This window comes from Xyrauchen texanus, chromosome 33 (assembly GCF_025860055.1).
Source record: "Xyrauchen texanus isolate HMW12.3.18 chromosome 33, RBS_HiC_50CHRs, whole genome shotgun sequence".
In the NCBI taxonomy this organism is placed as follows: Eukaryota; Metazoa; Chordata; class Actinopteri; order Cypriniformes; family Catostomidae; genus Xyrauchen; species Xyrauchen texanus.
In genome coordinates, this window is record NC_068308.1 from 4671186 (window position 1) to 4698612 (window position 27427).

Here is a 27427-nt window from a genome sequence, read left to right on the forward strand (position 1 = left end):
ATGACTAGTTTTGTTGTGTTGGCTCAGCAAAAATCCATGAAAAAGTCAGTACAACTATTTTTAATACACTTATTCAACATAAACCAAGTTTTTTTCCATAAACTTAAAAAGATGAGTTTTGTGAACAAAGCTTCGCAAGTCCATTCAAAAAAAGTTCTGCCAACTTATTAATTTGAGTTAAGTCAGTTTCATTTAGAATCTGCCCTCCCATATAATAAAATGCTAATTTTGGAATAAAATGCAACCATTTGTTTACGGGACAATGAAGAAAAATGTTTTTAGGGATTTTTAAAAGAACTTAAGTATAATTTAGAACTTATTTTAATTATTATTAATAATAATAATTAAAACATGCATAGGCCTACTGCATAATTGTATAATAATGTAATTTCACCATAATAATACATTATTATAAGTAGTAGTAGTAGTAGTGCACGGCATTATACGTAAAAAAAATCTTCCTGATTTCGGCCAAATTATGTTCCAGGGTTCAACCATATGGCCGAAATCAGGAAGATTTTTACTGTGAAGTTTTGTTAACAACAGAAGTGAGCGCCATTGCTCTCAAAACAGAACACAATTAGCACGTGGGGACTTTATTGCATTGTTATATTTAAATAAACCAAACATTAAAAAAAAATATCAGCATGTTTTCTGATGAACGACTGCATCATTTTCTCAAGCGCTAAACCACGCCCTCAGTATTTTGACCTTTGCGCATTCTTGCTGCGCGTCAACGTCAACTTTTAATGCGGGAGAAACAACTGTTCAGCAAACTGCCGAAGAAGAATACTTAAGAAAGAAGAGACAGCACGTGGGCGATTATCCAGAGGAATCTTTATGGTGAGTACGTTTATTTGGTTTTTGATGATCAATGTTCATTCTTTGAGTCACATTTTTCCTAAATTAGTCGATATTGGTTAATTAGGAAAAATAGACACTTCTACCTTTTCTTTGTAAATTATCAACATTCCTGAATGTTTAAATCTAACTGTATTTTTAAATCCTGTTTTATAAAATAAATACGTTTTTGTCTTTTGTTGCGATGGATTTTGCTGCACAATTAAATTGCGTTGGAAGTCGTGCATATGATTCTGCTGCAGCCTCGTTAGCCAGATTAGCTCATCTGAAAGCCTTCCATCGGTTAATACTGTACTGAGGAGGCCCAACAGTAGAAAGATTGCTTTATATAATATTCTGAGGAGATAATGATTATTGATAATATAGGGGATTTTCAAATCTGTGCAGCAGTTGCCATACAAAAAAAATTCATGGTTTATTTAATTGTTCATTCATTAATTTGCCTTTTAATGAACCTGGTCATTCACATTTGTGTATTTTGTTTTACAGATCTCCATTGAGAGCACACTTCATGCAGTGTAGGTACTGTAAATACACCTGTGACAGTCAAAATCTGCTGCTGAGACACTGCAGGCTCAAGCATTGGCACCCAGGCCGACGTGTACCATTATTGTGCCTGTACTCTGAGTGTGTCTGCGCTTTCAATTTAAAATGGGAAATTACAGACAAAAATTACGCAATACTGGATGTAGTGAGCTTGACAATAGAAGAGATGATGGTTCAAGAGTTCCCCAGAAGAAACCAAGAAGATCAGAAATCAACTTTCTCCCAGACAATCCTGTTGGTTTGGATGATGCTGCATTGGAAAATGAAAGGGAACATCTTGAGCTTGAAGTAAAAAAAGGAACATGGACATTACAATACTGAACACCAAAATGGAAACCACATTCCCTCTTAGAAGAAAAGAAATAGTCAATGAGCAGCCCTTGGTCTCTGTCATCAAAGAAAGATGGCCTGGCCTCTTTTTGCAGGAGCAAGTAAGTTACATTTTGTCTACATAATTTTGTTATGATTCTTTATAGACTTAAATGTTCGCAGATATTTTTTTTCTCTTTCACTCCCTCAGCTTTGCGCAGAGTTTCAAAGGATCACTTGTGTGGACCTCAAAACGGCTTTCATGACATCTCTGAACAAACATAGCAATGCCCTCATCAAAATGTATCGAGCAAAGAGTAAAGACCTTGCAGATGAGATGAAAATTATCCTGGACCATTTTGATGAGCAGGTATGATTCATATACATATGAATCCCTTGGAATAAGTGGTTGTATCTGTATATACAAAAGATTATTCATTAAAATAGGGAATATATATAATTGTCCCTACATTAAATTTGTTTTAAGCTTTTTGTTGTCAGTTTTTGTGGAATTTTTGCCCTGAGTCCCCCTTCATTTCTGACACTTTGCCCATCCTAATACATTTACTGCAAGGAATCATGAAGAAGTAAATCGTAATTAAAATGATTTATTTTCCTCCTACAGACAACAAACATCCTGTCACACAGATACACTACGGCTCTACGGGGACTCCCCTTGTACCTCAGGGAGCGTGATGCAATATCCAAGACTTGTCTGGTAGGTTTTAAATTTTCAGCTCATATTTTCATTGATCACAATTCTTTTATGAAATGTGTGGTTATATTTAATAAAGGTGCTGACATGGTTTTCATGTGGCTCGTTTTCATCGTGTTTACATCAGGTTAGCACAATGTGCCATGTTTTGTTTGCAAGAGTTTATTTGAGCATTGAATTTTCTATTTAAACTTCTGAACAACCTTTTTTCATTAAATGTATATATTTCTTAGGACACTGATTTAGAGGAGACTTATGCAAGAGGAGTGAAACTGGGCATCCTTGAAGTTATGGAGGATGACATCTCGCAGGCAACAAAGAGATGTCTTAACTTCAGCATCATCCTGGAGGAAACTGTGGTCATGGAGGACCTATCTGACTTTCCCACTGCTTTCATGGTACTCTTTGGACTTCTCTATGCGCTAAATATTGAGTATCCAAAAGGACTAAAATACACATTTGAGGCAGTGCAGAACATCTTTGTGGGATTGGGAGAAAAGTGCACCAACAGAGTTCAGTCCCTGAAGAATAAGATTTTCACTGTATAGAGCAATTTAAGATGCTTTGAATATTTTCAGATGCTTTTATGGTTGGTGGGTACCTTTGGCATAATAATGTTTTTGTTTTTATGTCGCTGTATATTGTGGTACTGGTGCATTTTGAATTTTTAAGACTTGGTCTTGAATTCCCTTTAAAGTGAAATGCTTATTTGTTTACTTGATATCCGTTGATATACTGTTCAGTCAAACTAAATGTTTCATGTTGAGGTGTGTCAGTGTTTTTTAGATGGGTGCACTTCTATTTTAGACCATGCTTCAAATTTTGAAAGTTTGTTCCTTCTACATGCTACTGTTTAGACACACATTTCATATTCAGTGGCAGTGTTTTGTAAAACTGCTTTAACTGAAGCGTTTAATTTTTGTATTGTAGTATTGAATCACTTTGGTTTAAATATTTGTGAATGTAAAAAATTTGGTATCACAGGATTTTTTTTTTTTTTTATGAGATGGTGGTAGCACTACTATCATTATTGATGCCTATCTTTGGCAGGATAGCGCAATTATAAATTTTTTTATTTGTTTCCTGTGAGAAATATTTAAAGACCAAAAAGGATTAATCATCATGTTGTCATGATGATGGCTAATTAAAATGCCATTTAATTGCCTTCAACAGGTTGGTGAAAACATTCTTATATTGCTCTTTGGAATAAATGTTTTGTTAACATTCTCACTGTTTTCAGTTCTTGACTTGGGCAATGGTATTGTAGTTTCCAGTCGTAACATATTATTACTTAGTACCAATTTCCAATAGCATTTTTTTTGTTCACTCAACTTCAGACATTTGAGTTCTACATACAAAATCTTTTGTATTGGCACAACTTAAAAAGTTTTGTTATAGAATAGTTACACCTCAGAAAACTAACAATCTTAAGTTAACTCAACTAAATATTTTTTGCATCACTGACAACTTCATTTAAGTCAGTATAACTGTTATTTACAAAAGTTGAGTAAACAAGAAAAGGCTAAAGGAAATTGGTACTAAGATTTTTTTTGTTGTACTGGCTTATTTTTTTTTACAGTGTAGGCATTCCTTCTCGATTTGTGAGTAGCGCCATTCTGTCTCCGTCAAAGTCCTTGAACAGAAAGCAACCGGACGCAGTCCATTCTCTTGATCTTGCAAAAGGGCAGCCCCTATGCCGTAACTGCTCGCATCCGCACTAACCACAGTTGTCTTGTTTGTGGTGTAGAATGCTAGTGCTGGTGCTGTAATCTGTATGCTCTTGACCTTGTTGAATGCCTGTGTTTATGCCTCTCCCCATGTTCATTCAGTGTCACTCTTTAGCAGCTCAGTCATAGGATGAAGGACTGACGAGAGGCCAGAGGAATTTGCCCAAATAGTATATCATCCCTAAAACCTGTTGCAGTTCTGTCCTATTTGTGGGACAAGGGAGTTCAGTTATGGCTCTCACATTGCTACTGTCAGGACGGATTCCATCTTTTCCTATGACATGTCCAAAGTACAGAATCTCAGACTTTCTGAATTGACACTTGTCTTTGTTCAACTTAAGACCTGACTCTCTGATGGTCTTTAAGACGTTATGATCATGCTCCTCCTTATCTTTACCAAACACAAGTATCACAATATCATCCATCACTGCTCCGAGCACGTATGGCCTTTTAAGAAGGGCGTTCATCTCTCTCTGAAATATCTCGGGAGATGAGGTTATTCCGAAGGGAAGCCTCCGGAAACAGAAGCGACCAACTGGTGTGATAAAAGTTTCCTACATCTAACATCAAATGGTATCTGCCAAAACCCGCTGGTGTGTCTAATGTGGAGAATACACATGCAACAGACAGTTGTGGTGCAATGTCCTCGAGAGTAGGTAGTAGGTATGAATCTCTCACTCTTTACTGCTTCGTTCAATTTCTTTTTTTTTTTTTTTTTTTTCAATATCTTTATTGAAAGCAATGGCACAATGTTACTATGTCAACAAAATGGGAGCCATACTTATTTTGTGTACAGATTAGAACACACATTCATACATACTCAGTAAAACAATAAAATAAATATCAATAGCTAACAAAAAAAAAATAAAAAATAAAAATAATAAAAAATATAATATCTATAATAATAAAAAAGGAATAAACATATCTATATATATACACACACACATACACACACACATACACATGTATGTATATATACATACACACACACATACACACACACATATATACATGTAGATAAAAAAAAATATTATTAAATGAATAAACTAAATACAATTTTAATAAATAAAATAAGGGGAGAGTAGTATGGAATGATATTAATCTCAATATCATTAATGAATGCACACACAATTATGCATGTACTAGATAAATGTTGTGAATGTATTTTACTAACCACAAACAAATGCCATTTGATTTGAATCTGTGGAATTCAGGATTGAATGATTGTGCAGCGAAAATATTTTTGAAAGTCTAATCGCCTACAAACATGGATTGAGGCGGAATATTTTGTTAGATAAAAACATGTTGTGAATTTGGGAAATTATTACATCTATCCTTTTTCAAAACATGTTGACTTTTGGAATTTACAACGCTCTGGAGTTATTGGAAATGTTTGGACAACACGAATTGGAAACAATCCTATGCGGCCACCACTGGAATCGAAATCCATGAATAAATTAATCTGTTATAATAAACACCGGACACGAAATTTAAATTCTAATGAATGTGAAAATGTATTAGTTCATCGAAAATCACAGAAATTGCTATTGTAGCTGATTACAGATGCAACTTTGATTATTTATATTAAATTATTTTCTTTGTAAAATAAAAACAAATCAATACAATAACTTATAAAAACATCACCAATGTGTATTTCAATGCATAGTAAAAACCTTAGACATGTATGAAACACATATAGGCCAAACCCAAAATGGCCAAAACAGTTAATAAAGAATATGAACTAAATAAGCTAAAATGTGGGAAAACGAACTGATTTAGAAAGCAATATTTGTTTTACTGTGAGCAAAAATATCATGCTGTAAAACTATAATGAAAATAGTATGCTGTAAAATCATTATGAATGAATTCTCCTAAAAGTGGGCTCACTTGAACAAGGCATCTGGTTGTTTTGGGGGCAAACCACGCACATCATTCACTGACGCTTGTGGATCGATTACTCACAGTCAACACATGTACTCTCTACCTTCCATGTGTAGATCCCACACACTACCTTTTGACATTTGTCACAAGTGTCCTTAGTTTTGTTTTTCTTGCAGTTTCTCCACGAACAGAAAACATCAGACGAGCCACGCCAACATTCTCTCCTCCCTGATCAGCTCGCACTCTAAACAATAATCTAACAATGAAGAGCCAACATTGTTTTGTTAATATCTCATCAAATGAATATTTATAAAATGTAATTAAAATGTCAAATATATCAAATGTACATGGTTTTTAACTTGCTAGTCTATAGGAAGTTACTTTTTTGTTTTGTTTTTCAGTATGCAATAAAAGAAAAAAAAAGAAAAAAAAGATTAGTGTTACTTACCCAACCAGCTTGTTGGTTTTAAATGGTATTATCCATGTTTTAAAGGTTCTTCGGGAGAATGCGAACAATGTCCATTATCACCTGTTCTCAAACCAGGGCAGGCCAACTCTGTAATTCTCTGTTGACTGCCATCTAAAGGTGCCTTGCCTTTCAGTTGCGTGTGGATCCTCACTGCTGAAAATGCGGAAAGTCTCAAAATCCAAATGAACCGAACAGGATCCACTCGAACAAGGAATCAATAAATGCACGCATGTCACCTGATCCACAAATGCACGGATTCCTTTTTGCATGCTGAAATTGTCACACTTTAATACAAAGCAGAACATTTATACTCACAAACATGACTTTATTTGTACAAATTGCAGCACATTTATGTAATTCTTAATTCTACAGACACCAGTTGAAAAGCATTTGTTTCATTGTATAGTGAGTGACACACATTTACGAATTGTGTTCACGTTAATGAATAGCACTGGCTTGTTCGTTAGTTGTGTGTGTGTGTGTGTGTGTGTGTGTGTGGGTGGAATGCTGTAAACTGCGAAAAGGAAGTCTCAAAATCCAAATGAACCGAACACGATCGATTCGAACAAGATGTCAATAAATGCACGCGTGTCTTCTGATCCACAAATGCACGGATTCATTTTTGCATGAGCAATTTTTTATTTATTAATGTAGAACAGAACATGTTTATTTGCAAATATGTCTGTATTTATACAAATCGCTGCACAATCATTCAATCTCGAATTCCACAGATTCAAATCAAATGGCATTTGTTTGTGGTTAGTAAAATACATTCACAACATTTATCTAGTACATGCATAATTGTGTGTGCATTCATTAATCATATTGAGATTAATATCATTCCATAGCGTAGGGGTTGGTTCCCTCAATCTGAAGACAAAAATGGCAGAGATTTGAAGAAGGTTAAGAAAGGCTGCCACTTACTGTAAAACGTATCAGAGTTGGCACCCAGAGAGTACCTGATCTTTTCCAATTTTAGAAAAGACATTACATCCCTGAGCCACTGAGTGCTGGACGGAGGCTTTATGGATTTCCAATGGAAAAGAAGGCGCCGTCTTGCTAATAGGGAAGTGAACGCCAATAGATCTAATTGGTTTGAGTTGTACCTGTTATAATCCTCCGAATACCCAAATATGGCAATATGGGGAGAGGGTTTAATGGTAATAGACAGTGTTTTTGAGATGCTATCAAAATACGTCTGCCAAAAGGGGAGTAAAAATGGACAGGTATAGAACATGTGGGTTAGGTTACAGGGAGAGGCATAATATTTATCACATCTATCAATAACAGTGGGATAAATCTGTGACAGACGTGTCTTGGAGAAATTAATCCTGTGCACTACCTTGAACTGTATCAACGAGAGACGAGCACAAAATGAGCTTGTGTGGATCTTGTTAAAGAGCAACATGCAGGTTGGACACCCCTATATAGCATAGTGTATGTTGATGATAAAACAACTAGATTTTCTGAACTGGAGTAATATATATTTAGCCATTAACGATATTTTGAGATAAATTGTGATAAAATAACTTCCGCGTCTATAAAGCACTAACCGGAAGTGACGATGGGCTGAGGAGTCTGGTCAAGTTCAAGCTCAGGTTACAATGGATGCGAATGAAGAAACCGAGTTCTCCGGTGTGGTTTTGCAATTTATTGAAGAGTATAACGTTAGCCAACGGGGATACAAAATCAGACGGGAGGGCGGCGGGAGAACAGTTTGAATTGAAATGCGGGGGACACGGGAAAGTTGGGCTAGCTTCCTGCCAATAGCATTGTGCAAACTACTAAATTCATTTCAGAAGGCAGACAATTACGTTACGACAACCTGTCCTAAAGCCCAGTCTCTCTCCCTCTCTCTGTATTATTATACTAAATAAATATTAAATATTTAATATTATAAAAAATATATTATATAAAAATATTATACTATTGTTATTATGAAATTACACAAATTAAGAGTTAAAATAATTAAAAGTAAGACTTAATCTGCTAAGTCCTCTTTTCGTTGCACAGAATGTCTGCTAACATTAGCACTTTGTCCTAGAGTCCAGCCTGCGCCAAAATCCGGTGTAAACTTTGACGGTGGGCTTGATTCCATCAAGTGCACCGAGGAAACAGCATCAGTAATCAGCCTCACGTGGTCCTTACTCCGAAATCCCATCCGAGACTCCAACAAATCTCCAGGTCGATAATTCTCCGGTGTGAAATGTGCGCCACAAACGACCGAGTGTGTGGTAACAGACGCGGCAGTGAAGTCTGCTCTCTTCACCTGCACAAAACGCACCCAAGACCGAAAAGCCTTCATTTTCCTAGAAGGAAAATAATGGACACGATGTCCTGACAGGCTGGAATTCGTGCAACCAGCACAAACATAATAATTTACCATTATGGCTTCTCTAAAACTCGATCTAAAACTTTCTGTCTCTCACTACTGCTCTAACTACATCAACACCCAACAATGAGAGAGCTGACCGCGAGCTCTTTTGTTTGCCTCGCCCTACGTCATATGACGCGTTGCTATAGTGGGAAAGGCGTATTCCAGAGCCTAGCACATTTTCATCAAAATCTCTACATCAAATGAGATTTCATTAGTAATTTCTACATATGTGTTTTTAAAAGACCTCTGCAGACAATATAAAGTATTAATTCAATTATAAATTCAACCTGCATGTTGCTCTTTAAGGGCAACGTCCCACCAGGCTTCATGTAGGGTCAACCCCAATTCACCCTCCCACGCGACCTTGACTTTAGTGATAGGTGAGCTATCGTAAGATAAAAGTTTATTGTAAATTCTTGAAATAAGAGATTTCTGAAGAGGGTCAGAAGAGAGAAAATCATCCGATAGTTGATTTGGGGGTGAGGAGGGAAAAGTAGAAAACAATGATTTTGCGCAGTGTCTAACTTGAAAATAGCGAAAAAGATGGGACGGTGGAAGCTGAAATTCGCTCGATAGATCTGCAAAGCTACGAAAAATTCCATCCCTATAGAGATCTTTGAAGGTTTTGAGACCTTTGTCATGCCAGACAGCAAATGTAAGGTCAGATAATGCAGGTTGGAACGAGTGATTTTTCAGTAACGGAGCTAAGGCAGACGTAGAAACAAATTTAAAATTCTTCCTGAACTGGTACCAGATTTTTAGAGTTGAACTAACCACTGGGTTATCCGTAAAGCTGGAGAGGCTGGTGGGAATAGATGAGGTAAGCAGAGCCATTGAAGAGGATGAGCTACATGAATGTACCTCTAACGTACACCATGAAGAATGCACTGGTCTTGACCAAAATAAGATTTTATGAATGTGTGATGCCCAGTAATACAACTGAAAATTTGGGAGAGAAAGGCCAGCATTAAGTTTGGATCTCTGAAGCATTGGCTTACCTATTCTGGGTGCCTTACCACACCATAAAAAGCTAGAAATCTCCCGATCAATAGTCCTAAAGAAAAGTTTTGATAAGAATAGAGGGAGACATGGAATAAAAAGAGGAACTTAGGCAGAATATTCATTTTCACCGTGTTAATTCTTCCTATAAGCGATAGAGGTAAAGACCTCCAACGCTGAAGGTCGGTTTTAATTTTAGCCATTAACGGGGAGAAGTTAGCAGAGAAAAGTGAGGTTAGAGTTCTGGTTATATTAATTCCTAAGTACTTAAAGCCAGAGGGGCTCAGTCTGAAGGGGATATCAGATTGATTTAGTTGTAATGCTAACGTATTAACCAGATACCACTCACTCTTAGAAATGTTAACTTTATAACCTGAAAATGAACCAAATCTCTGGAGAAAGGAGAGAATTCCTGGTAAAGAATGACTTGGGCTGGAAACATACAGTAATAAATCATCTGCATAAAGAGATGTATTCCAGCTCTTGAAGTTTGGCTGTACGCGTTTTGTTTAAATGTGCGGAGTATGAAATTATTTGGCCCCGTAAGTACGCTTTTAGTGATTCCCATAGCAGAGAACAAAAAATAGGTTGAACCTCATTCTGATTTATTTCAATAAAGTCATCAATCGAAGCTGCAATAAATGTTTTAAACCCGCTGTCTGACAAAAGCAAAGTATTAAACCTCCACAGTGTTGAATATTGGGGTTGGGGGGAAAGCTGAATATCCAAAGAAAGCGGAGCATGATCAGAAATCACAATCGGATTATATTTAACCATCGCCACTTTGGAAATGAGTTTGGCGTCAATGAAAAAATAATCAATTCTAGAGAAGGACTTATGCATCTGCGAAAAGAAAGAATATTCCTTTATATTAGAATTATAGAATCTCCAAGGATCAATACAACCATTCTTGGCCATGAAATCAGAAAGTGTACTAGACATTAGTGAGGGTGTCATAGTCTTGGAAGTAGAGCGGTCCAACCTAGGATCAACAACGCAATTCATGTCTCCTCCAAATATAAGGAGAGTATTATGTAATGAAGGGAGGCGCTCAAAGAGCTTATTCATGAAGTGTGGGTCATCAAAATTTGGGGCGTAAATATTAACTAATAATACAGGGACATGTAACAATGTACCTGAAATTATTAAGTATCTGCCATTTTCATCTGTTATTACTTTTGACGATGAAAAGTGAATTGACTTACCAATTAAAACGGCAACCCCTCTGGCCTTAGAGTTGAAATTAGAGTGAAACACCTCAGAAATCCATGGACATTTAAGCCTAACCTGGTCTGTGGTGCACATATGAGTTTCTTGTAGAAACACTATGTCCGCATTAAGCCGTTTCAGATGAGCAAATACCCTAGATCTTTTTATAGGGCTCCCCATACCTTTAATGTTCCAGCTCACAAAGTTCACGTGAGCCAGAGTGTCCAGTATTAATAGCCATTTATTAATTGCTTACGGTAGGCAGAAAATGAAAACGAAGCAATGCCTCTGAGAGAAGGGAAAGGGGAGAAAAAAATAAAAAAATAAAAAATAAAACACACACACACTCCAAACCAACACTTAGAAGGCCAAACTGGCAAAACAGCGAACAGTCCCAAACCCATCCCACGCTCACCATAGCACTTATATTGTCCCCATCCCCCGAACAATGGAGAACCCAGTGCAAACTCCACAAGGAGTCAAATCCCTAACAGAAAAGCTAACAGCTGTTGACCCAATAGTAATAGTCAACCAAGGTCGGGCTCCTGCAAACTAAACAATGATAAAGAGCAAGGCACGCAAACATATTCACTGCAACATCTTGTGTTGTAGAGTTGATAGTCGTCCAATTAAATTCTGTAAACGGATAATCAGCCTGTTATGTCATCAGTTTCCTTACTTAATCAGTGTCCTAATGAAGGCTCTGGCATCCTCCGGGGACTTAAACTCCCTCTCGATGCCGTCATGTGTAACGCGGAGGCGTGCTGGATAAAGCAGACCAAACCGAAGCAGAAGAAACGCTCCCGCTTTTGGATTTTGCTGGCATTTTGGACATCAAAAAGTGAAGATTAAAGTGTTGGACACAACTTACACCAAAAGCACTACCTGAAAAAAGTGCCTAAATAGTATTAAAAGTTGTTGCAGGAGCCCCGAGAGTTGCGTCTTACTCCATCTATCGCTCAGCCGGAAGTCGTTCTTCGTTCAATTTCTTAAGGTCAACGCAGATTCTCACTTTACCATTCTTTTTTTATCACAGGCACCATAGGAGAACACCAGTCTGTTGCATCAGTGACCTCTTCTATAATTCTTTACTTTTGCAGACGTTGAAGCTCCTCTTCCACTTTTGGTAGTAATGGAAAGGGAACACGATGAGGAGTACAGAGGCTATATGGTTTTGCATTTGGTTTGAGCTCAATTTTGATTTGCTCACAATTTAACAGTCCAAAGTCTCCAAAAACATCATCCTATTATTAGTATATGGGCCTTTTACCACAAATGTCCAGAAACTAACGTTTTGTCCATTTCTTTCAGTACTTGCCAAAAATGTGCCAGTTTGCCACCCGGACTCCTGATGTCTGCAAGTGTTTTAGTAAGCTGAGGGCACCTAGGGAGGTTCAGGAATGTTCGCTCCGATATGACTGATATCTGCACCAGTATCAATTTTAAACTTCAAAACAGTGCCATTTATCGGTAGCTTTACATGCCACTCATACTCCTGTGCATTTGTTTTACAGACGACCTCAAATTGGCCCGTTTTATTACACTTACGGCATCGTTTCCCTTGAGTAGGGCAAGCCCCATGGCCATGTACACGTACACATCTTGAACCGTTCACTTTGCTGTTTTCTTCTCTTTGTTTAGTCTCTAGATTCCTGAATTTATTATTCCTCTTAGATTGCATTGCATGCTTAAACCTGTGCCTCACTGTACCTCTCACATCAGCATTTAGCATTTTAATCAGTTCTGACTGGCGAGCAATCTGTATTGCTTTCGGCTATCCAGTGTCAAATCTGGCTCTTCTCTGGCACATCGCCATCCGCTGTTCCGATCACAATGCGATCGTGAATGTGCTCCTCTTTAGCAGTCCCAAAAGCACAAAACTATGCCAACTCGTATAAACTCCTGACAAATTATTCCATACTTTCACCGTTTCGCTGGCTCCTTCTATGGAAACATGCGCGGCCATGAATAACTTTGCGTTTGATCACAAAATGTTCCTCAAACTTTTTAATTACTGTGTTGTAGCAGTGGGGATTTCTTTAAGACTGCAAGGGAAGCTCAGCTTCCCCTATAATGTCAAAAAAATAATGGTCAAATATGTACTATTGTGTAAACAATTTATTGACTAAAAATGCGTTAGAACACGTTCATCTCGAAGACGAGTTCGTTCAGAATCAGCTACATTACATATAGCAGGTCGGCTGACTCGATTTACTTCTCATACATTCCGTAGTGTCAGTGCATTTCCCTGTTGAAGCCGAGCGTCCATTGACTTCAATGGGGCTGCTCTGAACAGTTTTTTTCAGTGCTCCGAAAATAGACGGTCATTGGATAAATGCTGCGATTATGTCCCGCCCACGGAAGCTCAGCGTCTCTGGGGGTGAATGAGGAGTGGGCTGGCCCGGACTCCGGGCTTCCGCGTGATGATTGGAGGATCTGTCGAAAGACTGCATCTCCTTTTGATTGACAGCGAATCTGTACTATAAGAAGTCACTGAAGCTATTTCACGCTCAGTCCCATCGCGGATTTCTCAAGTGTAGTCGAAAGACAAACTGCTGCAACCTATTTCTTTATATTTGTTTGGTGAAATTGCTAGTCAATTTGCATAATAAATTTCACACAATTATACACCACATTCCTTGTTTCAGTTTTACCAAGTTTAATATATTTTGTTTTAGAGCGTTCGTTCGTTCGTTCATTCGTTCGTTCATTCATTCATTCATACAGTAGGCTAGGCTAGCGTTGTACGGGTGAAACTGCGCACGATGGCAGACGGTGCTAATATTGTCGACCTGATTTTGGCGAAGCCATTTGAAAGTCTTCCTTACGAGGAAAAAATTAGAATTAAACAGCAGGGCAGATCAACACCTAAGATTGATTTAGTGCAAAAAATAGGGAAAAATAACAGGTCTTTTCAGCTCTCCTGGTATGACAAAGTTAGCTGGCTGACTGGAAGTGCTGTGACAAATCAAATGTACTGCTGGCCATGCCTCTTGATGAAACCATCTCACGGATGTGTTGTTTGGTCAAAAGTGGGGTTTGGAGATCTGTCTAACTTTGACAGGGCATATAAATGACATGAAAAGAGCAATGAACGTGAGTGCATGTGCAAGATTAAGTTGCATGGGCAGGATCAGGGTTGAGCATGCAATCAATGAAGGTGCTCGCATTCAAGTGACTAAACATAATGAAACAGTCAAACAAAACAGGGCCTTCCTAAACCGCCTTATTGATGTAACATCCTTGCTTGGCCGACAGGAGCTGTCATTTAGGGGACATGATGAGAGTAGTGAATCATCCAACAAGGGAAATTACAGGGAGTTCACAGAAACATTATCTAAATATGACTCTGTACTGTCCACACAATTAGAGTCCTCAACTGTGTTTTCTGGTATGTCCCATACTATTCAAAAAGACTTGATCTCTGCTCTTGCAGCCACCATTTCTGATCAGATCAGAGATGAAATTCAGGATGCTCCCTTTTTGGATGGCAGGTGGATGAAACAACTGATATATCCTGCCGTGCCCAACTCTCTGTCATTGTTCGCTATGTGGATAGTGCAGGTAAAATTCAGGAGCGCTTTATTGGATTTTTTGATGTTTCTGGAGGGCGAGATGCTCAGTCTGTTTTTGATGTTTTAAATGAGAACATGCAGGCCTACAATTTTAAGGATAAGCTTGTGACACAGACCTATGATGGGGCTGCTGTCATGGCTTCAGCACTCAATGGTCTGCAGGCCAAAGTGAAAGCAATAGCCCCAAGTGCAATGTTTGTGCATTGCTATGCACACAGACTGAATCTGGTGCTGTCACAGGGGGCTAAATGCTTGCCTGAGTGCAGAATTTTTTTTGAATCACTCTCTGGGTTTGGCACATTTTTTTCAAAATTCACAAAGAGGACGTCTTTTCTGGAGTCTGCAGGCTGTTCAAGGTTGCCCAGAAACGCTCCTACTCGATGGAATTTCACATCACGGATAGTGAGCACTGTGGCAAACAATTATGATGGCCTCCTGCAGACATTTGAAAACATCATTGCAGACACGACAACTGATGATGATACACTGGATTGTGCTTTCTGAGGAAACTGGAGGATTCTGAGTTTGTGTTCATGTTGTACACATATGAACAAATCTTCACTGAGACTGATGTGGTCTTTGATGTTGTCCAGCAGAGGGCGATGGATGTTTTTTACTGCAAGAAAAGAATTGAATCTCTTCTTGCATTTGTCAAAGAGAAAAGGTCAGAGGGGGCTTTCCAAGCTGTTTATGCCAAAACAGCAGATCTCACATCAGACCCATGAGATGAGCCCATGAGAAAGCGCCGTCTGACCCAATTGCAGGATCCCCAAGAGTACTACAGAAATCTCTACATGGCCATCCTTGATAACACCTTGGAGCAGATTCCTCAACGTTTTTCAAATTTGGAAAGTATGCTCTTCTTAGAATTAGTCAATCCAGGGAAATTTGATGACATGAGACAAGAATTTCCAGAGGAGGCCTTCCAAAGTGTCCTGAAAAGTTATTGCCATCACTTTGATTCAGGGAGACTGAGGTCTGAACTTCAAGTCCTGTATTCAGATCAGGACTTGCAGGGTAACAGGGAAAGCTGTGTGATTACTTGGTGTTCCTCAAAGACATGGAGTTGGACAGTGCAATGCCTCAGCTTTACAAACTGTTCTCATTAGTGGCAACAATTGGAGCTACATCTGCAGGTGTAGAAAGGAGCTTCTCCTGTTTAAAGCGTCTCAAGTCCTACACCCGTAACACAATGGGCCAAGGTCGTTTAAGCAGCCTAGCTCTGCTGGCCATTGAGAAGACACTGGTCAAGTCACTGGAAAAGACACCTAGTTGGTACGACAGAGTCACAGTGCATTTTCTCGAAAAGGAACGTAGGGCAGAATTTACTTTTAAATAAGTTTATAATGTAGGCCGAAAATGAGCTAACCCTCTTTGAAAGACCAGCAGCCGCCACTGTGTTGTAGTAATCATCTTCTCAACTGAAAACATAAACGTACTGTATAGGGGTCTACCTGTTTGCCCATTGCATATAATAATGAGTTCACCTGTACATCACCATCCTCCTTGTCGAGTTTCATTGCAATTCTGAAGCGTGCGAAGCGCTGTCTCCACGCCGGCCAACTCAATGGATGTGTGAAATCAAAAGCCTCCGGCACCTGAAACTTCGCCATTTTTATTCTTCTCCCTCACTGGACCGAGTAGTATGTGAGGAAGTTATACTTTTGACACCATGTCATGATACAGGAGACCAAACAGTCTTATTAAACTCGAGCTTAACTTTTAGTGTCGGGCTCACATGGGTGATACAGCTCACTCCACTCACAGCAAGAACAAAAAACACTGTAACCTAGCAACCGTGGACAATAACCAATCAAAATCTATTATGTCTCATATCGTCACAACATGTATGTGAATACCAGATCACAGAAGGATAAAGGGCAATGAAATTGTGTATGTATTAGCAAAACAGTCTCTGCAATGCAAAAATATATTTTTGTCCTGTTTTCATGTAAAATGAGCTAAACATTCATAAAATGTAATTTCTTGTCAAGCAAAATGGCATAAGATATGTCTTGTTTTAAGAGAAATCTGACAAAATTTAGTGAACTTTAGAAGAAAATGCTGCCAATAGGGTATTAAAATAAACTTGTTTTCCCCTTGAATTAAGATTATTTTTCTTACCCCATTGGCAAACAGTTTTTTCTTGTTATAAGCATTTATCTTAATAGAGTCGGTTAATTTTCTCTCAAAACAAGACTTAAAATCCTAAGGAAGTTTGCTTGTCAAGAAAATAAATCACATTTTAAGCATGTTTAGATATTTTTACTGGAAAACAAGACAAAAAAAATTTGCCATGAAAATATTTTTTTGCAATGTTAAACATGAGGAGATCATGGACATTTCACTCAGTAAATATGAAGCAAAAGGAATAATCAAACATCAATAAAGAGTGGCAGCACAGGATGAAACCTTTATGCAGTACACCGAGAGGTGGGCAGTGAGGACAACTAAAAGGAGCACTAAAGAGGAGAACATCTTAAAAAGGCTGAGGGTAGGACATACCAGGCTTAATAAAACACTGCACTTAATAAATAAACATCCCTCAGGACTATGTGAGCACTGTCAAATAGAGGAATCAGTGGAGCATGTCATCTGTCACGGCCAAAAGTACTCTTGAGAACGAGAAACATTAAAGGGGGAAATCAGGAAGCTTGGAGTGGAAAAAAAATATTTACCATCTGGTTAGGGATTCTATTCCATTATTTGAAAGAAACTGGGCTGATCAAAAGAATTTAGTGTTAAGGGAAATATAGTTATATTTATTTATGTTAAATAAATAATAGATAACTCTGGTCCACATTCCAACATAGTAAGTGGCAGTAATGCACCTTAACGCTGGTGCCACCTGCCATAAAACGTAATAAATAAGAACAACAAAATTCAAGTTTGTGGCAGTGAGAGTTGAAGAGAGAGGTAGCACATGTTAGCTCTTCCTGCTAGCTCTCATTGGCTCTAAAAGCAGTTTTTTTTTTTTTTTTCATGGAAAAAAGTACACCTTTGCCAAATTAATCCAGAAGTTTAACACTATCCTGTGTCTGCACTGATGCCACTGTAATGGAAATGCTCACCGTGCATTAAGTTGGATTTTGGAGAGTTTTATGGACCAGCACGAATATCAAGCTGCTAACGCATTTGTTGCCCAGCACAACTTTTTAAAGGAGTCCTGTCTTGAAGAAAACAGCCTGTATAGTGAGTAAAAACACAGCTCACTAACTAACGTTGATTAACTGCTTTGATTTTCTTTGGTACTTTAAAGAACTTATTGAACAGTGCCTCTACAATTTTTTTTAATCATGAATTGACCTTCTTTGGACTTATGTTGTGGTTATTGACTATTTTGGACTTGTTTGATGCTTATTGATGGCTTTGCGTGCTGATTATTGAATATTTTGGACTTCTATGATGCTTAATGAAATGCAAATATTTAGTGTTTGGAAGTAATATTTTGTGTTTATTGTGAAATGTGACAATCTCTTCCCAGTTTAGGGGTTTGTGTGAAAATATCTTATTGAGGTTTTCTACATTTATCACTTGTAGGTTTTACCGTTTCTTTATGGATTAACCACTGACTTGACCTTCCCAAACCAAAACTCAAACATTCGACTGGTGGTCCCTGTCTGGCACCTCAACTCTAAAAAGGAAATGGTGGTAAACGTTACAACGTAACCATTTGTAAAAAAATAAATAATTATAAAAAAAAAAAAAATACAAATAACGAAATGCAGTTAATGTTGCAGTGCTTACACTTTATGTAGTATACAATATGACTTTAATATCAGGATACTTTTATATTTTAACAAAAATTATAATGCATTTGGTCACACTTTATATTAGGTGTCTGTAACTACTATGTTCTAACATTAAAATACATTCAATACAGTGCAATTACTGTGTAACTAAATGTTGTTCTGCAAAATTCTCAAAAGATTCACATTTGCTTCTACTGAGGTTTAGGATACTGTAGGTTTAGGAGTAGGGTTGGGTTAAGGGTTAGAGTTAGGTTTTAGGGTAAGAGTTGGGTTAGGGCTAGAGATAAGGCTAACAGTATAACTACAAATTTAATTAAATGCAGGTTCTTTAAATGCAAGTACATTTCAAAAACAAGAATGTACATAAGTACATTGTATCAAATGTTTAAGTACATAGTAGTTAAAGACACCTAATATAAAGTGGAACCATGCATTTTTAATGTAGTTTAGCAGATTGCCAGGAAGTATGCCTGAGTCTCTAAATACTAACCCATATAATTGTATTTTTATTGAGTTAACTTTGATATTTATAATGTGAATTATTTAGTGTTTGTGTTTTTCAAGCAAATGGGAATTTAAACTCACATCTGTCAATGTGTATGTGAAGTTGTGATTGGTACTGATTGTGTTCAATTAATGCCTGTTGCTGCACAAATACAAGAGGGATCGCCTATTTTCTAATAAAATAGTTTAAGACTGCATTGGCATTGAGTTCTGAGCATCTTTAATGCACCGTTTATACTCCCGAACATTACATCCGTGTATATGGCAGGATATTTGCCATTTTAATAATGGAAACATTTTCCTTTGAAGCTCAAAATTATTATTGGTAAAGTTGTATTTAATAACATTTTTAAATGATCTATCAACTGATTGCCCAATCTTATTTTGGAAACTTTGTCTTTTTCCAGTTTGCAATGTAAAAAATAACTTTCAATATAGAAAATGTAATAGCGGGACGACCATGCAGTGAACAAACAAAAAAAAAAACAATCAAAAATAATTACTACAATTATTAACAAATATTAATATTAACATATTTTAATTCTTCCCCAAGAAAATAATTTATTTTCCAAAAGGCTCTGATGTTATTTATGTGAGACAGTACAGTCAAGACATTGAGCAGACACAACCTTGAAAAGCTTGACATGTGAAACTAAGGATTTGATTGGTTGGTCAGTAAGACAATGGTTAAGAGTATTGCTCGATAAAATGCTGGTGAAACTCTTTAATCTTGGCCAATACGATCTTCAGTTTGTCTTCTGGAGGAAGGATGGTCATTCTGTTGAAACATGTGAGGAACAATGTAAAGAAACTTCCTAATAAATAAAGTTTAATTTTCCCTGATTGTACAATGAAAACATGTTACTTTCAGAACGCAGACATTTTTCAATGTGAAGTAATAAAGAATTCTGATATCTTGTATCTGAAATTGGTATTTAATAGATAGCCGTCAGTTGAATATGTATAGTTTGATGGGTATCTTGCATGAAAGCATGTGAATGAATAGATCTTTTGTCTGGGATTCCCTTCACTTTTTTTTTTTTCTTTATCTTTTGTTTCAGATGTTTACTAACTGGTCAATTTCCCTTTAGATGGACAACAGACACTCTTCCTTGACAATTCCACACCACATGTCAAAGCTCACAAGCTAATCTTGTGAATGCGATTTACAAGAGTAACCTGAAATGGTAGGTGCCATCTCGCTGACCAAAGCCACTGCCAGGAACCAAACAGATGCCCGTTTCTTCCAGCAGCTTCATACAGTAAAACATGTCTGGAAACTGTCCTTTCTCCTGAAATTAGAGCAGATTTCAATTAACATCTATTGATAACTTTTAATTACGGCAAATAAAGTTGTAAATTCTGTCATCATTTACTCACCCTCAAGTTGCTCCAAACCTTTAAAGCTTCACTTGAACACAAACAGAGATGTTTGGCAGTGCCTGTCCTTTTTCATTAATGAATAGTGTGCTAAACATCTCCATTGGTGTTCAACAAAAGAAAGAGTCATTGGAACAACATGAAGTTGAGTACATTTTCATGACTTCATAAGTGCAATCAGATACCAATAAACCTTTTACCACCTCAACTCAATTGTCCAAACACTGTCCTCCACTAACTGGTCAGCTTGATCAGGTCAGTGGTTTTATAGTATGAAATTGAACTGAATTAGTCAAATGAAAGCATTTTCATTGAACTACAACTGCAATGATCATGGAAAGGCAGGCTAGTAGATGACTGTGAATTTGCACAGTCATCATTGTTGGTTATAGTACAACTAGGGTTAGGAATGGGGTTGGGCCTTAAGCAACATTCTTTTTAACCTATCTTTTTCTTCTGATTTTAGAGCAAGTTAATGGTTAGGACTTGGACTATGCATGTTTGACAGCAATAATGTTGTGAACACGTCTTACTTAACCTACTGGTCCAATTAAAGATGTCCATGATCATATCAGCCCATTCTTATTGTCACTATGTTGGCAACCTGTTAGCAGTGGCGTGTCCAGGATTTTTTGCTTGGGATGGCAAGAGCTGAGTAAGGGGTGGCATCCACCAAGTTTGTCTGATGGGGTGGGGGTGGTTGTGCGGTGTTGTCTTGCAGAGGATACCGTCTGACCGGGTGGGGGGATCGGGGGTGTCTGATCTGTCTACTGAGGTGGAACGGTGTGTCCTGCCAGACATTGGTGGAATGTTGTAATGGACCATGTGTGACACGGATGGGTTAAGCCATTGCGCACCGTCTCCAAGATGTGAGTGGATTCCGAGTTGGGGTGGCAAAGCTAATTTTTAAGGTGGCAGCTGCCACCCCGTGCCACCCTTCTGGCCCCATCCCTGCCTGTTAGGTTGCACATCAGTTTTGCTAATTACAGTACTTAAAAAGCTTTGAATGGTTTAGCTCCTCAGTATTTAAGTGACCTATCACACTATAATCCATCACGTTTAGTACGATTGCAAAATTACAGCCTGTTGATAATACATAGAATATCAAAATACACAAAAGAAGGTAGATACTTTTACTGTTTGGCTCCTAAACTGTGGAACAGCTTTCCTAGCATTGTTCGGGATACACTCAGTTTATGTCTAGACCAGGGAACTTCAACTATTTTCAGGCCAAGGAACCCTTGGTAGATAAAGAGACAGAGCAGATACCCCCATTACATATTTTATATAATTGAGTGTTGCATTTTATGCCTATAAGAACATGTGTATGGCACCATATTATTGATGTACACTTTATGATGTTGTTCACATTGTAAAGCCATTAAAATTATAATTAAATTATGTACAGCAGGGGTCTGCAACTAATTTGACATGAAGTGCTATCTTAAATTTGTCTTGCTAATCACTGTGCCATACCCACTTCAAAAAGATAGATAAATAGACAGATAGTTAATTGACTGACCGATAGACGGATGACTGAAAAACCCACTCCATGCAGAATAAAACAACTTTTATAAGATTACAGATATGACTGGACACTTTATCTCATGTGAGTGGTCCATTTTATAAATATGTTTTAAAATTACTGTTAATTTCTTTAGGAGTAAAACTTTGTAATGAGGAAAAAAAGATATTGAATGCACCTTTAAATATGTAGATTTGAGAGTCACCATTGTGTGTGTGGAATGTTAAGAAAACCTTATGCCGGCTTCATAATATCAGCAGTAACCATTTATTTACACCAAGTTAGCAATTTTTCTGAAAGAAAAAAAGCGACTAATAAAACAAGAAATTGTTAACCGATATCTGCTCATCAGCACAGCTGACTAACGCAAAGTTTAATGGTATGTTTCCGCTGGCGCGTTGTGAGCAAATATATGTGAGTATTTTCATTTAATTCCTGTGGAAGTTGAGCACATCAAAAAAGTTTAAATTCCTGTACTTTATGCAAATGAGGAACGAAAACACTGTGAGCTGAAAGTGAGCTGATACTGCTTATGTTTCTGCTGGATCAGTGCTTTAATCACAAACTTCAAATGAGGATTGCACACATATATTGTGATAATAATGTGGCTGGATCCACACGTAGAATAAATCAACACAGTCTTTATACTTTGGGCTTTTGGAAATAACGTTTGCATCTTTCTGACTGTAATTGCACATATATATAATGATTATGTTGACCGTGAACTGAAAACAATCTCAGTTCGAAGTGGCACACTACATACTGCTCTTCCTATTTCAACCATAGACAGATAGCAGAAGCAGTAAAAGTACTATGGGAAGTATGCCATTGTGAACACTGTAAAACACCCCAATGCTCACTGGCATGTTTAGTTGCATTGAACTGATTTTTTCCATGGCATTGATCTGCGTTGTGTTATGAGTGGCTAGTAATGCGCATTGTTGTGAGCGGTTCAACCACACAACAAAATTCTGTTGACAATAGTACAGTTTTGCCACACTTTAACAATGTTTGCCGTTCCATTCAGTTCATAACTAAATAAAACAGGATGTACAAGTATGAGCAAGGATTACTGCAAGAAGAAATTTGGCATTCAGGTGCGAAGGTGTCGATAAATACATGTCGATAAATTCTCCTCTCACACAGCTCCAGTCATGCTCCTTTCTACTTAAATGGAGAAAGACCAAAATCTCCAGACGGTTAGTCAAGATTACGATCAAATAACATTTAAAATCAGCAGTAAAATCTTACAACACTGGTATTATAAATTGTGCTTCTTTATGCTAAAAAGCTCTTTTTACATTTTCTACACTGAAAAATTAAATGCCACAAGCTTCCCACCAGATTACAAGGCACACCTCCACTGCCTGCATCATTTTGGTCTAAGGATCGACTACATCACAAATAAACTGCTATTATCTGCAATCATTCAAACAGCAAGTAACCCTTCTCTGACCACATGCATCACTTCTCTTAAAATGGAATACAAAGAAAATAAATTGATGCCAACTGAAGCCTTTATCAGCCAAATAACGTGCACTTTCGCAGTCAATTCGGGATTGACTTCAAATACCCTTTATCATTAATCTTACAGTTCAATCAATATACTTTCATTTTAAATACTGCCCACCAAAATCTACTCAGTTTACTCAATTAATACATGAATTGTATTATGCATAGTTAACTGATATTGGCATTATATTAATGCTGTATATCCAGAGGGGAACTGGCTTCCCAGCTGAGCCTGTTTTTTCCCCAAGGTTTTTTTCTTCCCTCCATTAACCAACATCTTATGGAGTTTGGGGTTCCTTGCCACAGTCTCCTTTGGCTTGCTCGCTGGGGACTTAAGGCATGATTTTCAATCACGTTTTCAATGAAACTGCTCAATGAGGACTTTAGAGACATCATTTTCTGTAAAGCTGCTTTTTGTGAAAAGTGCTATACAAATAAAAATGACTTAACTTGATAAATGCTGAGATGTAAAATTTGAAGGCTATAGCACAGGCTGATCATACCTTTGCCTCCAGTATGGCTTTAGGCGGGATTTGGATTTGGGGGAAAGTGTACATGGCACCCTGCACTGGGTTACACTTTATACCTGGAACCTGATTCAGCATCTCTTGCGTGATGTTGGCTTTATATGCTAGTGTGGCTAATGTTTCAGAGCGTTCCTGAACACAAGGGACAAACACTTTGATTACTCATTGACTAGAGTATGTAGTATGTGAACTGCTACAGAACAAACAGTCAAAGGACAAGTGAGAGACCTTAATGAATGTGGTGTAGGAGGGCTCATCTGGTCGAGGTGGATTGACCACCACGTCTAGAAGAGCTTGTCCAGGCACAGGAGGACAAAGACGCACTGATACCAACTTAGTGAGCTGAACTTTCACCTCCGGGTCTAGATTTACCACCTCCATATAACCACCACGAAAACCACACCTGAAATAAACAAGACAGACAGGTTTGGGGCTTAATATCTGTATTAGGAAACTTTGATATGGCTAAACTTGTATCAAGCAGATACAAAGATACACAAATTAATTTGAACTTTTCTTAAAAAAAACAAAGCAAAATTTAAAAGTGAATGGGGCCAATCTGTAAATGTTAAACTATTGCATGTTTGAAACGTTTAGCCACAAGGCATAAACAATATCTAATTTTACAATTTGCCATGATGACAAGTTTAACAAGTCAAAATAGAATTTAACTGGTAATCAACGTTATTACAATTAATTGTAAGAACATTTGAGACATTGATCATTTTAACTGTCAAATATCCTAGATTCCATTGAAGATGCTCTTTGGAACATTTAAAATTGTGCTGGACATAAGCAGTAATATGAACCAGTTTTGACAAACTTTGAACAACTTTTGGAGTTCATGCCAATTAAAGTGCATGCTAAAGTGCATACTAAGAAATTATGAAATGCTTGAACATTTCTCGACCTTTTACTCATTGTTATGCTGATAGTATAATTTGTAATGAAAATATTTGCAATTAAATTGGACTTAGATGTAAAGATATAATACCATCAACCAAGCAAATTTTAAGCAAATAGTTTTTCCTCAGAAGTACATATTCTTAATGGACTGAAAAAAAACAGCTAGCTCTTGCCATTTCAGTGTCATTTAACACATCTCTTAACATATATTTTTCTCAAAATAACCTGAAGATCCAGGTTTTTTGGGAAAAAAACATGAAATGTTTTCCCAAAAACATTGGACACTCACTCTCCCATGTAGCACTTTGACGTTGAATGAAATGATGCCAGCTCCACTTTTTTAGAGTATTCTGGTCCCATTTCAAACAACACCTTCTTGAAGGCGTGAAACTTACATCCATCTGCGTAAATGTTGTCCTGATACACCTGGATGAAGAAGGACATGCTGACAATATAATCCATGTGTCTAGGGGTGTAGTACCAAATGTTGGGGCCCCCTAAACAATTTAGGTTTATGGTAGGGGTAATATAAATCGTTTTAAATTAATTAACAACTTTTTATTTTCAAACAAACAAAAATATTATTTGAATCAAGCAATAAATTATAAAATAAAAAAACATAAATACAATGCCTACCAACAAAACTAACAAAAGTGCCTGGCACTCCTCTTCAGACATCTTATAGTGACTTTGTCAACAAGAAAACTTGTTTTCTTGCTGACAAAGTCACTATAAGATGTCTGAAGAGGAGTGCCAGGTTGTTCAGTCTATCCTTAAACATTAATGCACTCAGGTAGTTTCCGATGTTTATAGATGCATGAGTAGCGGACACGCAAGAGCCAACATTGGGCGTGAATGTGCTCCCCTTAGCAATTCAAGTACGGCACAACTGCAGTGTTGTCTGTATGGTCCAAAATCTGAAAGCCTTGGACGTCTACCCAAAAACCCCTCTCAGAGCCAAAAGAATCTAGGCAAATTATGTGCCACGTAACTTGCCCACCTGTCTAGATACTGGAGGCCAGATGACCATCGCACAGGGCACTTCAGGCCAAAATGGATTAGTCTGTCATGACAACTTTGCATCTGACCACTTGGCAGAGTTTAACACCCTTCTGATAAAATGAGGGTGTTCTCCAAATAGCTAGCACAGATACACAGCAGCGTATCAACAGGAGACATAAACGACTGTGTTGCCATATGTGACAAGGCACTTTTGAGTTGACCCCGCACTGGAGAGGCCTCACATGTCACAAACCCTGAGGGATGATGGTGGTCAAGGCGGCCATCAAACCCAACATTCTCTGGAACTCTCACAGCGGCAAGGCTACCCCTGGCTTGAACCTCGTCAAGCACTGGAGAATAGACTGAATGCGAACATCGGTCAAATGTGCTGACATGGTCACTGAGTCAAGTTTTATTCCCAAGAATAATACTTGCCATCTGGATACCAACAAGCTCTTTTCCCATTTAACTTTGAGGCCCAAAAGGTCCAAGTGCATTAGCAACAGATCCCTGTGCTTACAAACCAGTTCCTCCAATTGCGCTAAATGCCGTCAATCATCTAAGTAAATCAATACACTTATGCCACACTGCGTCGACACATTTGGTAAATCTGTGGAGAGATGGGGACAAACAAAAGGGCAGGACCTTGAACTAGTACACAGTCCCCTCGAAGGCAAATCTCAAGAATGGCCTAGTTGAATGGTCAGATATGAGACAAAATCTGTTTCTGAGTAACCGTCTTGAATGGAGACTTCTGAATGTCCAGTATGGGCTGCGGCCCACCATCCTTCTTGGCGACCAGAAAACCAGTCACACAGTTGTACACTCTCTATCGCATCTTTTTTGAGGAGAAACAGTACTTCTGAATGTAAAATTGTGATGGTGGAGGTCAGAATGCAGTTGAAGTGAGGCGGTCGCGTCTTGAATTGAAGCCCATAATTGTGCTCGACTGTGCTCAATACCCAGCTAGAGACCCCCATAAGACTGTGCCAACACAAACAATCACAAGACTAGAGCCATGTTCTCGATGCTGGCCTGCAACAACTTGAAAAGGACTGAGGGTGAATAATTTTGAGGACACTGAAGATTGTTCTGGGCCTTCTTAGGAGCCAGAGAAGACTGTTCAATTGGCTTTAGTCTCCATTTCAAGGTCCGCAGACAATCAGGAACATTTGCCTCAACCTGAAGGAGGTTTTCTGATAAAACAAGGGTCAAAAAGAAAAATTTTCAACTTTGACCATGGCCGTTGTGGTCTCACTGTTGACTCAGATTCTGCCTTCTGGAGGAGAACTCTCAGGAGCACTTTGCTTCATTGGATGCTGTCCAAAAGAAGACAGTGAACCGGCTGCACTAAAATGCAACTTCTATCTGTAACGGCACTAATCTCTCTGATGGCATCACCAAAGAGTCCCTGCTGCGACACCAGTTTGCCTTGTACTTGTCACGTATCTCTAACAAGTTGAATCAGAGTTGATGCTCAAAGGACAACAGGTTTCCTATAGACCTGCCAATAGCCTGGGTGGTAATCTTGGTAGCCCGGATCACCAAATCTGTGGTGCAACACAGCTCTTAAAAGGACTCAGGGTACAGGCTATGTTCCTCCATGTCCTTTAATATGTCTGGTTGGTAGGCCTGCAAGAACACCATAGTG

At 38.0% G+C, this 27427-nt stretch overlaps 2 protein-coding genes across 4 annotated transcripts in view; one reads left to right on the forward strand and one right to left on the reverse strand.

Moving 5' to 3' along the window:
- The first annotated feature begins 757 nt into the window (after window positions 1-757).
- On the forward strand, window positions 758-3799 carry LOC127626857 (uncharacterized). 2 transcript variants are annotated; one of them, XM_052102951.1, is made up of 5 exons: window positions 758-843; window positions 1351-1838; window positions 1928-2086; window positions 2342-2434; window positions 2665-3799. In XM_052102951.1, exons 2-5 carry the CDS (start codon window positions 1710-1712, stop codon window positions 2977-2979), a joined length of 696 nt encoding a protein of 231 aa, XP_051958911.1. In that variant the 5' UTR covers window positions 758-843; window positions 1351-1709; the 3' UTR covers window positions 2980-3799. The 2 variants fall into 2 exon arrangements, with proteins under 2 accessions (XP_051958911.1, XP_051958910.1); XM_052102950.1 differs by having other exon boundaries at window positions 788-1838.
- A 12583-nt stretch (window positions 3800-16382) lies between these two features.
- si:ch211-217a12.1 (alanine aminotransferase 2-like) overlaps window positions 16383-27427 on the reverse strand; it is a 51134-nt gene continuing 40089 nt past the window's right edge. For both annotated transcript variants that reach the window (XM_052102947.1, XM_052102948.1), the window contains 5 exons: window positions 25064-25200; window positions 24097-24271; window positions 23845-24000; window positions 20104-20216; window positions 16383-19702 (listed from right to left, as the gene is read on the reverse strand). In XM_052102947.1, the coding sequence (XP_051958907.1) occupies window positions 19612-19702; window positions 20104-20216; window positions 23845-24000; window positions 24097-24271; window positions 25064-25200 (672 nt within the window). In that variant the 3' untranslated portion in view covers window positions 16383-19611. The remainder of the gene's footprint in view (window positions 19703-20103; window positions 20217-23844; window positions 24001-24096; window positions 24272-25063; window positions 25201-27427) is intronic.

Bases quoted from the DNA above. Each gene is read 5' to 3' on its own strand.
- LOC127626857 (XM_052102951.1), top strand. From the start codon at position 1,710: ATGGACATTACAATACTGAACACCAAAATGGAAACCACATTCCCTCTT. The intron at 1,839-1,927 runs GTAAGTTACATT...TCACTCCCTCAG, and splicing joins GCCTCTTTTTGCAGGAGCAA to CTTTGCGCAGAGTTTCAAAG. The intron at 2,087-2,341 runs GTATGATTCATA...TTCCTCCTACAG, and splicing joins TGGACCATTTTGATGAGCAG to ACAACAAACATCCTGTCACA.